This window comes from Petaurus breviceps, unplaced genomic scaffold (genome assembly GCF_028583685.1).
Source record: "Petaurus breviceps papuanus isolate PSGF00001 unplaced genomic scaffold, PetGlider_PUasm1.0 90723, whole genome shotgun sequence".
NCBI classification, from domain to species: domain Eukaryota; kingdom Metazoa; phylum Chordata; class Mammalia; order Diprotodontia; family Petauridae; genus Petaurus; species Petaurus breviceps.
Window position 1 is genome coordinate 1089181 of NW_027187323.1, and position 12576 is coordinate 1101756.

A 12576-nucleotide genomic window follows, 5' to 3' on the forward strand; every position below is an offset into this window, starting at 1 on the left:
TCTCTAGAGCCTCTGATTAGTTGTCATTGGTGAGATCTTTGTGAAGAGTGTTATAAATAAGTGCCTGTTGCCTGTTCTTGGATTGTGAGATCCTCTTACCCCAGAGTCCCTCTGCCTTTTTCCTTTCATCCCTCTACCTCACCTCCCATGCTCTTGGCTCTAGAGGTCTTCTTTTTCCTGGGTTTTCTGTCCCCTTGGTGACTGTGACCTGAATCCAGCTTTTTTCCCATCCTTCATAAGCAATCCTTTCCTCCCTCAGGTGTTACTTTCATTTATAGGAAACTTTTGGTTGCTAAAACCCTGCCCCTTTTAAAAACTGAGGCTGAAAAAGTCAACCCATCAGTAGCTTTATCCAATCATGGCTGGGAGTTTTGTGACAAGAGGCCCCAGGGGACAGGGGAGAAAGAGCTGGATTTGAGCACAGGCTCCACTACTTTCTAGTTCTCAGTCTTTGAATAAGTTATAATAGACTCACAGACCCTCAGGACTTTAAGGGTCTCCAGAGCTCATCTAGTCAAACCTGTAACTGAACAGGTGCCCTTATCTCCCAAAAATGGTTCTCTTGCCACCTATCAAAGTCTTCCAGGAAGAGGGAGCTCATTAACTTGCAAGAGAGGTCATTTTACTCTGGAATAGCTCTAACTGTTATTAAGTCTTTCCTTAAGCAGAGCTGAAATCTTTCCCTCTGCATATCCCATCCATTGCTACTAGCTTATTCTTCTTGGGCCAAGAAGATCATGCCTTAGATCTCTTTCTCCTGAAAGTCCTTCAGAGAGTTGAAGATATCAATCACACCAGCATTGTACAAGTGGATTTAAAATTAGGGCATTTGTGCTGAAATCCCAGTTCTGTCATTGTGCAACTTTGGGTAAAGCACAATTTCTCTGGGTCCCTGTATCCTCATCTATAAAACAAAGAATTTGGTTTCTTTGAGTTCTAAACTTATGTTCCTCTGATTCCCACCCAAGTAATTTCCTTCCATTAATCCTTAGATGGCATGGTTTTTAGCCCCATGTGATCATCCCAGTGGTCTGTCTTTGGATGATCTCAAGCTCATTAATGTCCTTTCCAAACTGTGACACCCAGAACTGAATACAATAAAGCATTGATCTGGAGTTGGAAAGCCCTGGTTTGAATTCCAGCTATATTATATACTATTTGTGCCACTTTGGCAAGTGACTTTAATGTCTCTGGAGCTCAGTTTCCTCATCTATAAGATGAGGCAATTAGACAAAATCATCTCTCAGATCCCTTCTAGCTTCCATTTCATGACTCATATGGTGTGATCATAGCTGAGTACAGCAGAATCTCTACTTCTAGATACCATGCTTCTATTACTTTAATCACATCAGCTTCTTTTTGGAGGCCATGTCACACTGTTGACTCATACTGAGCTTCCAGTACACTAGAACCCCCAAGTTGCTTTAATGTAAACTACATGAAAGTGGATATGAGGTACCTAACCATGCCTTCCTTCATCCTGGACTTGTGTAATTGATTTTTTGAACCCAAGTATAATATTTTACATTTATGCCTCTTAAATTGCATTTTATTATAGTCTATCCTGTTGAGATCTTTTCAGATCTAAAGTCTGTCATCCAATATATCAGTTATTCCTAAAAGCGCTGATAAGGTTTATAATTTGATAAATAGGACATCTATGTCTCCACCTAAATGGAGACATGATAAAGAACCAAAGACAGATTCTTGATGCATGATACTAAAGACTTCATATCATATTGATCATTATTTCATTACTCCCTAGTCTTTCAATTAATTCCAAATCCAACTAAGTTCACCTAGCTTTACTATCATTCAATCCATATCTTTTCCACAAGGATACCATGAAAGACTTTATCAAATACCTTGTTGAAACCCAGGCATAGTTTTTAGGACTTCAGTGTCCTTTTCTATAAAATGGATTGTACCTGACAGAATTTTGGTAAGGAAAGATCATATTAAACTCTAAAGTGCTATAGAAACATGATCACATATCTAGAGCTTAAATGACTTTAGAGGTCAAATAGTCCAATGACTTCATTTTAAAGATGAGAAAATGAAACCCCAAAGAGATTGTGAGTTCCCCATGGTTCCACAGGTAATATAGGATTTGAACCTAGGTTCTCTGAATCTGTAATCAGTGATGATGATGATGATGATGATGATGATGATGATGATCCGGAGACTCAAGAAAGCCAGGATGTTCAAAAGGATAAAGAAGTTTTTGAGCAGGGCTTCCTCCAAGAAGAGCATCTCTTTCAACTCAAATGTACTTTATTGGGTTATCATAGTCTACATGAAGACTAGACATTTCACAGAGCAGGCAGGCAAGATTAAGCTAGAGGGAAAGACTCTGGCACCAAACTCTATGTAGGGGACAGAACATTTGAGAACATTATATATGCCAAGCTCCAGAGAACACCAGAAGAGTGACAAGCTAGTTTTGGAGAAAGGGGTGGAACTAGGGGTACTGGGACAATCTGACAATAGAAAAAGGAAGGCAAGAAAAAGGAAATAAGATAGAACAGACCAGGAACACATTGGACCACAAAAGGGACAAGCAAGGATTCAGAGGTTCCAGAGCTTTTGGTTGATCCTTCAAGGTTGGTGTTCATGATAGTACCTTTTGTACCTTACACATATAATTTCAACACTAGGGGAACAGTTATGTCCTTTGGTCAGGGAATTAAAGTGGAGGGCAAGAAGAAGATTGCTGAGGATAAGACTGTGGGGGCAAAGAAGTCAGTTTTCTAGAAATGGAGTCAACATTTAGAAGAGAAAACCATTTTTCTTTTTGGATCCTGTAGTTCTCAGATGCCCCAGACTGCTGTGAGGATAGAGTACACAGTAGAAATCCCAGAATAGTGACTACAGTGGAAGGAAAGGGTCTTCAGGAGTTCTCAGATGGCTCTCTGATTCAGGCCAGCATACAAGTCCCGTTGACCTTTGCGGATGGGCTGGATGGAGTAGAGATGGGAATATCAGTGGAGAATAGAGAAAGATCAGGGGACACATATTGTAAAGAAGGAAGACCTAAGGTCCCTAAGATCTCTTATTTGACTTGGATCCAGCTTTTCATGACTTCGAGAGTCCATCAAGCCTCTTTGTCGTTTATAGGTTTACCATTTTAGTGCTGTGGATAAGTCTACCAGAGCAGTATGTTTGCTTAATGATTTACTTCTTTTCTTAAACTTGTTTCTTTTTCTATGTATTCTTTGCCAATAAATGAAGAGGCCAGAAATTTCCAAGTATTCTAGTTTCTGAGAAAAGGGGATGACATAGCTGATGTGAATGAATAAGGGAGATATTCTGAGAACCTTTTCCATTTCTTTTCTAGAATGGTAGCTTTAAAGCTTTCCCTGGTTGCAAGGGCAGTTTTGCTGAATTCTCTGTCCTCAGGTAACAGAAATCAGAGCCCACAGGCTTAGATGGGAAGCTTCACTTAATTCCTTGTCTCCCCTGCCTAGAACCCAAACACTGAACCTTCTTTCTCCCATTACCTCATAGTCAGGGTTGGGAACAGGCGGAGGCCTCTCCTTGTTTGCTCCTACAAAACAGAGGAAGGGAAATGGATTTATTTCCAAGAAGGAACTCCTGCCTTCCTCATCCATAAGAGTGTCTCAGTTGTTCTTAGGCCAGTGACAGGAGATTGCACCATTCATTTCCCCTCTCCTCCTTGCTGTCTTTTTTCTTTTCCTTTATTTTTTCACCCTTTTCAGATCCCCTTCACTTTCCCTCTATCTACACTTTTGGATTTTCTTCTGCTCAAGATCCTCTAGTCTTCTTTTCACTGGGAAGGAAAAGGGGAAAGGCAGTAATAATAACATTCATATTTACGTAATGCTTTAAGTCTAAAAAGTTTCCTCATGATAGCCCTGCAAAATAGTACAATTGTTATTATTTTTCTCATTTTATGGATGAGGCAACTGTGGTCCTGAGTCAAATCTATTGCTCAGTGTCATAATGTCAGAGATGGGATTCTCTGGATTTCAAAGTCTTCTTGCTCCAACTTGGAGGGAAATCAAACTGCCTTAGAGCGCAAAAGGATATGGGAGAAGGGGATAACTATGGGATGGTGCACACTTTTCCAGGGTGGAAAGAAACATCCGTGACTTGCGTCACGTGGACACTTTGCCTAGTCCCTGCTGTCACGTGTATCTGTGTTCCTAACTCTGATGACATCATGCCATGCTTGCTCTTCTGGCTCCCTCTGAGTTGGCCAGGTCGTCTCGTGTTTGAAACACTCCTTTTCCCCTCCATGGTTACTCTAGGTCCTTACCTCTGGTCCTGCCACCAGCACCTCCCCCTCGACCAACAGGCTTGGCCTTGGCCTTTTGCCTCTTGCTCCAGTAATATACCAGGAGCAGTACTCCCAGCGTGATGAGGACATCAGCAATGACAATTCCAACCACGGTCAGCACCTCCACCTCCACACAACCATCACACACTATAGGGGCAAAGAGGAAATTAAGATATTAGGGAGAGACTGACTTGGGGGGATGGAAAGAAAGGAGGAAAGAGGGGTGGCTAGGTGGCACAGTGAATAGAGCACTGACCCTGGAGTCAGGAGGATCTGAGTTCAACTGCGGCCTCAGACACTTAACACAAAAACTAGCCGTGTGACCTTGGGCAAGTCACTTAACCCCAACTGCCTTCCAAAAAGCAAAAAAAAAAAAAAAAAAAGGGAAGAAAGCAAAGGAAAAATGAAAGGATGATTTTCTCCCTATAGCAGTTCCTTTGCTGTGACCAGAACCCTCATCCTCTAACAGAGTGGGTCTGGGGCCTCACTTGGATGTCCTTTTGTTGAATCATTCTCAACCTTATTCTCAGAGTGTGATATTTTTTAGTAAGTACCCTGGGGTTGGGTATGAGAAAGCAAGCCACACAGAAGAGCTTACTAAGGAGAGCATCTAAAAAGGACATGTTTACAAAATTAGAACCCAGAATCACAGAAGGTTAAACCTGGAAGGTTAAATTAGGTCCAGCCTCTTCACTTCTGAGCCCCAGAGAGGATAGCTGACTTGCCCAAGGTCACATGGTTATCAAATGGCATTTAAACCCAGTCAGCACAAGTTAGGCCTCCTGCTATCAGGTCAGTTCTCTATTCAGTACTCCATGGTTCCTCCTTGCTAATTTATAGGTCATATGGCAGGATCAGAGGTGTAGTGCTATAAGGGTAATTGAAAGTTATCTAGGCTAAGTCACTAAAGTAATGACATTTTGTAGAAGCAAGAGAGTCAGGGGCAAGCTGGTAAATGGTTAACAACTGGTTTGGGGGGATTGGGGGAGGGGAAATGCATCCAACATACTTTTAAGCTTAATCTAAATTATTAACATTTTCTTAAATTTAGATAATCAATAGAGAAATCAATTAAACCTTGATTTGTAATTTTTGCCAATTTATGAGGGTATAAATGCTCACAATGATAATTTAACAATCAGCTCTGGTGAGTCTGTTTAAGCCAGCTCCAGTGTGTTCTTGAACTTAGGGGACTTAGTGGAATTGGGGAGAGAGTGATTGGGGGCTTTAGCTAAGACTTTGGGGTTCTTCCCCAAAGTTTGTTACCTCTTGTTTTCAGGTAGAGATAATAGCCTTCGCGATCTTCTGACCCTCTCTTTTTACAATGGAAGTGGCCGCTATATTCAGTATCTGAGTCTTTTAGGGTGAGTGTATTGGTGTCCACGCCATTTATTGCTACATCATTTTTCTTCCATGCTATTTCCTCACTAGCTGTCTCGGGGCAGATCAGTGTCACCTCGGTTCCTGAGATGTGAACTTCAAATTCTGGATAACAGAAAAGAGGAGACAGAAAAGGAAGGTTGGAAATAGAGGCAAAGGTAAAATCTAAGGCACGCTGCTAACGCAAGAGTAAATCAGGGATTACAGCTCATCAGTGAATTCCTATTTAGATTTCTCTTTGCTGGGCAAAACTGGGGAACGTTAATGAATATTCAGTATGAGATATGAGGCAGGAGGGAGAGAAGTACCAGGGACCCTTTTTAAATATACTCCTAGGCTTAAAGATATTTAGTAGCCATAACTATAAATCCCAGCACTTGGGGCAAATTGAGTTGGGGGCTAGGGAATGGCCTCAGCCCAGAGGGCAATCTGACAGCTAGAACAGTTCTATTGGGAGAGAGTGACAGATTTTCTCCCCGATGCAATGGAGCTTTCCTATACGCCATAGAATGTGGGCCCCAGGAGACAGGTGCAATGGTCACAGAATGCTGTGGGTAGTGAACTGAGGTGTTTGTGCAGAGTGGTCCAGCAGAGCCCTGAGAGGTGAGGTGCAGGGATGGGGACTGGAGGTCATCCTCCAGGATAGGAAACACACAACCCTGCACATACTTAGACTCCCCAGGGGCACCCTGGAGCCCCCTGCTCACCCTCTGCCATTTAAATTCTGAGAAATGCGGATTAGGCACGTAAGACCAGCTGACAGTTTCGTCAGGTTTCTCTGCCTTAATCTGTTTATTCCCTCCTTTGTCCCTAAGTCATACTCTAGACAAACAGAGCTAATAATGATGGTAATTCTAAGTATATATATGTTGCCCTCTAAAGTTTGTAAATCATTTTAGTAACTCTAGGAATCTTCCTCAGTGGAATCCTGGTCCATCTAGAGCTCCTTGATGTGTTTGTTAAATGAATGTTTATTTCATTGAGTAGAACAGTGAAGAGTGCTAGATGAAGACCTGAGTTCAAATCCTGAGCCTGCTACATACTTGGCAAGCTTCTTTGTCTCTCTTTGGAACTCCATTTCTTCTTCTGTTAAGTGGGAATAATAATAGCTGAGATAACCTCATAGCATTGTGGTGAGGATCAAATGAAATAATGTATGAGAAATACTATGTAAACTACAAAAGTACTATATAAATGACAGATGTTATTATTTATAGTAATAATAATTGAATGCCACTGCATATTTTTACTGCTAAAACCTCCCAGGACATTTCCATTTCACGGCTACAAAGACATTTTAACCTCTCTCTGAAAGGATGGAGGAAAACTAAAGTTCCATGGATTGTAATTAACTCACCAAAATTCTTGTTTTCTGAAAGAAAAAAGAAAGAAAGAAAAAAAGAGTCAGAGACCTGTGTTGCATGTAGAACCTTTTTCAGGGATCCAAGTTTAAATCCTATAATTTATATATATGTACACATTCTTTGTCATGCAGAAACACTCAAAGCATACTTCTACAAATACATGCTCATAGAGCTAGTGGGACACAAACTTCTCAGCACCCCTTTGCTTTTAGTCAGGACCATATAGAAACCATTTCAGACATAGGAAGAATCTGTTCTCAAAGATAAAAGATTCCACTATCTTTCCTAAATGCTTCTTCTTGGGTTTAACTCATTGATATTCTCCTAGAGGATTGGGAAGAGCTCTTGATTTTGTATAAATCACATCCTGGGCTTCATTTTTCTTATCTGTAAAATGGTAGGGGGAGGGGTTTAAATTAGATCAGGGGTACTTAATCTTTTTTTTTTTTGGATGCTTAGTGTGTCATGGAACCCTTTGGCAATCTGGCAAAGCCTATGGACCCCTCCTTAGGATAATATTTTTAAATAAATAAAATAAAATATGTAGGATTGAAAGGGAAACTAATTATAGTGAAATAGAGATTTTTTTTTCCTATCCAAGTTCACAGACACCCCTCTCCCCTGCCCCTGGCTGCCTTAAAAATCTATCTGTAGACCCTGGGTTAAGAACTCCTGGATTGGATGATCTTCAAGCCCTCTTCTGGCTTGAAAGCTAATAAGATCCTTGTTTTCAGGTAGTTCTACTATTCAATTAATTCAGTTCCCTTACAGCAAAGGTCAAGTTCATATTCTCTTATTTTGTATAGCATTCATTATGTAATCACCCACTGGAGACTTATCCAATGCAATCAAATCAATCAATAAGCATTTGTTAGATACTTAATTCTGTGCCAGCTACTATGCTAGGAGTTGAGCATACAGTAAAAAGAATGAAACAATCCTCACTTTCAAGGACCATATGCCCAGCTTGGGTGTACTTATTCCTGTTTTCATACATTCTAAGTTGTAACAAGACCGATCTACTAACACAGCAATGAATGAATGTTGTGTTAAAAAATGGTTTGGGTTTGTATTGTCCCTGAATATACTCACCTCTTATTTATCTATACTAATAAAAGGGAGTATTAACATGGGCAGCTGAAATAATCTACTGATCTAATTTGGGGACTTGACTCTACTCTCAAGGAAGGACATTGGATCCCATGGTACACAGTCACCTGGGTCTGTAGCTAAGGCAAGCAGATTGTTCTCAGTGGGGAGAATTCACCTGATAACTGGGAATTAATTTAATAAAAAGTGAAAAATGATGCTTCTTATTGTTATAAGAATATATGTTATATATTATTATATAATATTATTTGATATGTAAGTTATAACATAAAAATATAACATAAATAGTTTATCTCAAAAAGAGGGCATGATATAGTGGATAGAGGGTCAACCTTTGAATTGAAAAGGTTAGGTTTAAATTCTGCTTCTGAAACATATTAGCTATGTAACCAAACAAAATAACTAAATCCATATACACAAATCCATGCATCTATATCTGCTCTTCTACCATATGCATCAATTAACATACTCAAGACTCTCTCTCACTCTGTATATACATACATACATAAATATATATACATATATATCCACACAGCATGCTTGGTGAAATATGCTATAAAACTCTTGAGGAAGCATAAATTTCTTACACTAACAAGAAACACAGGTGTATTCTCTCTGGACTGCACTAAAAAGTTTTTTTTAATAATAGTCATTATGTCTATGACTTTTTAGCATCACTAAGATTCATTTTATGTGACCACTTTGTTTCACAATTTAAACAAAATTAGCAAAGTGAAAAATCTTTTAAGGTGGGGCATTGGCCAAAAAAGAAATAAAAAGAAAGCCATTAGGAAATTTCTTATCAATATTCCAAACCTATTATTCCCATGGTTCAGGGATCCCTCTCATTCTCCTTCCAATCCCTACTCTTCTGTCCCTGCTCTATATGAAAAGTCATGTCCATCTTTGGATTATTAGAAAATCATTTAGTGGTCATATACAAAAGATCTCTTCTGAGCACAATCAGAACAACAGAGCTGTTTAGAAAGTGCATCATCAAGAAGAGATAGCAAACGCTGTGGTTGCAGTGGTTCTACACACACACACACACACACACACACACACACACAGTATTCAACCATTTTGCTTGAATTGGATTGAATGGAAGATGAGGAGGCCTGGGATGACAGGAAATGTTCATTCACTCACCCTATGTCATGTGTGCTTTTGGCTGATGTGCATATACCTATATGCCCCTGATGGAGTATTCAATATGTGACTGCAAGCACACAAGCACAAGCCCACACGATAGAGTACTCAGCCTGCAAACATTTGAGTACAAGCATATGTATTATGGTATACAAACATGCACAAAGGAAAACTGAGATTTCCCTGGAAATAAGCATCTACAAATACCCAGCAGAGACCTCAATGCTATGACATACATGCACGCTCAAACACGTGGTCACACATTGGAGTAACTGGACAGGATCACAAATATGCTTACACAGAGAGATACGTATGATAGCAGCTTATTCAAATGCCCCTCAACAAAACACTCACAATAAACACAGAAAAACTCAGTCCCACTTAAGACACTCAATTCTTTCCTTCAGAATAGTCAAGGTTCCTATATTCTCTTGTGTTTTCATTTTCTGAGTCAGAAGTGTCTCTTAGTTTGTAGGGAAGGGGAAAGTAAGGCTGCTGTGGAGCATCACTGGTGATCTATCTCCTCGGAATGCCCAGTGGTGAGAAGAATGTTGTGCCACCATAACAGATGAAGGAAAGGCTGCCTTACCGTTTTCCAAGTCTTGACCCCGGACACAGGCTAGAAAAGAAGATGGAGAGGAAAAAAAAATGAGCAAACTCTCTGTGGTTAGAATTCTAATAGAAACAGGGAGAGTTATCCTCCAGGCAAACCCATTAAGAACTTCTGAAGTCAAATCCTTCACCTCCTCACTACTGGAAAACAGATATTCTTACCCAACAGACACTGAGACGTTACCCCAAAGGCCCCTTTGCTTGGAAGCCTTTGGTCATCACAAGAATGAGACTGTGCCAGGAAGTGTTTCATGTTAAGCTGAAAAACATGTCATGAGATTAAGTAAAAGTGAAGAAGTGGGGAGGGGGTGGTCAGGGAATGGAAACAAGCCTAAGTCTAGCTCTTTGAGAGCTAGAAAAACAGCAAAGAGAGTCTAAATTCTGAGCCTCCATTTTGAAAATTATTCTCTGCCTGGGGAGGGGGGGGGACCAAACCTCTTTTGAAAGCAATATTTGGTGGCTCCCACTTGGATGCATGGTTGGGCACAAACATTGTTATTCATGCTTTAACACAAGCTATTGCTTCACTGGGGGTTCATTTCTTCCACTTATTTTCTGTCTGTGTCAAAGGCTGAAACACATTTTAATTGCTTACTAGCTGTGTGATAATGAGAAATTTATTTCACATCTCACATCTTTGGAACTCAGTTGTCTCATCTGCGAAACAGGGATAATGATATTTATCCAACTCCCACCCTCCAATCAATCAACAAGCATTTTAAGTGTCTGTTTCCTACCAAGAATTGTGCTAGAGGATGGAAAGAAAGAATGGATTACTACCTGCCCTCAAAGACTGTACATTTGATTAGGAGAGAAGGCGTATACTCATACAAGTATATAAAATGAATATAAGACAATTTCACAGAAATTTGTTTTGATTCTACCAGTTACTTGTTATACCCCTTGATATTAGATTTTACCCCTTGATAAAGAAATTGTTCTTATTTAAAATTTATTTTTCTGTGTACATGTTGTTTCCATTATGTAGAATGTAAATTCCCTCACTAAATCATTTTTTTTATTAAAGCACTAGTGTCTGGCACTTAGATGTCTAATATATAGTTGTTGAATTGAATTTGATTGAAACATGAACTCTAAGTTAAATTAATCAGAATAAATTTACTATCACTTTGTCCTGTGTGTCAGGAGTGGTGAGGAAATATTACTTTTTGGTTTCCATTGGGCCTCCCAGGTTTACATGCTCAGAAATTACTTGGAATAACTGCACAGCTAGTCACTCTAACACTTACTTCCTAAAAATTTTCTGTATTTGGGTCTGTATATCTCCTTGGACACCAGACTTAAAAAGGGTCAGAAGCCCTACCTAAAAGCAGGCTAGGCATAGATAGCCCCATGATGCCAGACTACTTGGCAGTGTGTTCTGGGAGGTTGTAGTCACTGTGGTTTCTCCTCTCCTGGAAACATGTAGAAAGATCATTTACTGCATAAACCTCTGAGAAAACACCCTGCAGATCCCATAGAGGAATTTCACCTTACCTTCTGGTAAACCTTTGAAGATAGATCTGAAAAGTAAGGCTATTTGCTGGGGCAGTGAGATGGAAACCCTTTCTGTGAGAGTGTGGAGTGTTATCTAGGCCTCCTAGCTGAAAGATGATCAGCCATTTTGTCTCAGGTACCATCTCATCATAAACATTAAGAACATTCTAGAATTTGGGGTCAGGGTCCTATCCCAACATCTGGCTTTTCTAATGTAACACTGAACCAAATCTATTTGGACCTTAGAGAATAAAGTTTAGCGACAGCTAAGTGAATCTCCTTTGTGCTAGCTTATGAGGCCACTGAGGTGTTGAAAGAGTTTTCTGAGCGTGAAAGAGGTATTTTCTTAAGGGCAGTCAATCCCTTTTGCTTTCTGGATGGGATCATCTCAACCCTGGCCTCTTTTTCTTTCTGTGTAGACCCTATTCCCCAGGTACCTGGAACATACATACTTCTGTTTCTTGACATCTGGAGTCCCAAGATTTAATTTCTTGCCCTGCCTCAGTCTCTTTCAAACACCAGTTATTTTGCACTTCTTGTGAGTGGGTCAGGGCAGTTGGTGCCCATGAGTACTTCTGGACATGCCTCTGTGCCTCCCCTAGCCTTCTTTCACACCACCTTACTCACCTGAGAGAAGACAGAATCCCACGACAATCCAAAGAGCTTCCAAATGCATCATTCTCTGGATCCTTGATCCAGCAGTCAGGGTTTGGTGGGTTTATTTCTTCTGAAAAAGTAATCTTGGATTTGGTTTAAAGCTCCTTCCAGAAGTTGAGGACTCCAAGGAACATCTTTGTCGAATGCTGCACAGGGCAGAAGGGGGGTGGGGTCTGAAGAGGACAGAAACAGGCACCAAAGGCTAGAAGGAGAGGGCGGGTTTCTGAGTCCCATACAGGAAATGTATATGGGCTGCTGAGGCTGTATGACTCTCTCATTTGGATATATTCAAGGCAGGAGGCGACCACCTGGGGTGACAAGCCTGACCTTAACAGAGTTCCCTTAGTGAAAGAATATGGGAACTCTAGAGAAGCTTGGGGCTACCTATAAAAAGTGTCACCAGTCTTGTTCACTCTGGATTCTCACTATTTACACAACGAAGGGGATATGTGGAGTGGGAGGGGAAAGAAAGAGGTTTTTTGTCAGAATAGAAATCCTTTCATTGAG

General features: G+C 40.4%; 1 protein-coding gene across 1 annotated transcript; it reads right to left on the reverse strand.

Annotated features, from left to right (window-relative positions):
• Window positions 1–2270: 2270 nt before the first annotated feature.
• CD3E (CD3 epsilon subunit of T-cell receptor complex) lies at window positions 2271–12266 on the reverse strand. Its single transcript, XM_069066592.1, has 7 exons — window positions 12040–12266; window positions 9893–9922; window positions 7038–7052; window positions 5567–5785; window positions 4280–4447; window positions 3501–3547; window positions 2271–2957 (listed from the first exon to the last, which is right to left on the reverse strand). The coding sequence occupies exons 1-7, from the start codon at window positions 12089–12091 to the stop codon at window positions 2901–2903; spliced, it is 588 nt and encodes a 195-aa protein (XP_068922693.1). The 5' UTR covers window positions 12092–12266; the 3' UTR covers window positions 2271–2900.
• Window positions 12267–12576: the final 310 nt, after the last annotated feature.

What these genes read in the sequence shown, in the direction of transcription:
- CD3E (XM_069066592.1), bottom strand. Translation starts at nt 12,091, where the DNA reads ATGATGCATTTGGAAGCTCTTTGGATTGTCGTGGGATTCTGTCTTCTC. An exon ending in TCTCTACCTGAAAACAAGAG is followed by an intron (nt 4,448 to 5,566) that starts GTAACAAACTTT and finishes TTGCCCCTATAG; the next exon opens with TGTGTGATGGTTGTGTGGAG. An exon ending in TTCCCAACCCTGACTATGAG is followed by an intron (nt 2,958 to 3,500) that starts GTAATGGGAGAA and finishes TACTCCATCCAG; the next exon opens with CCCATCCGCAAAGGTCAACG.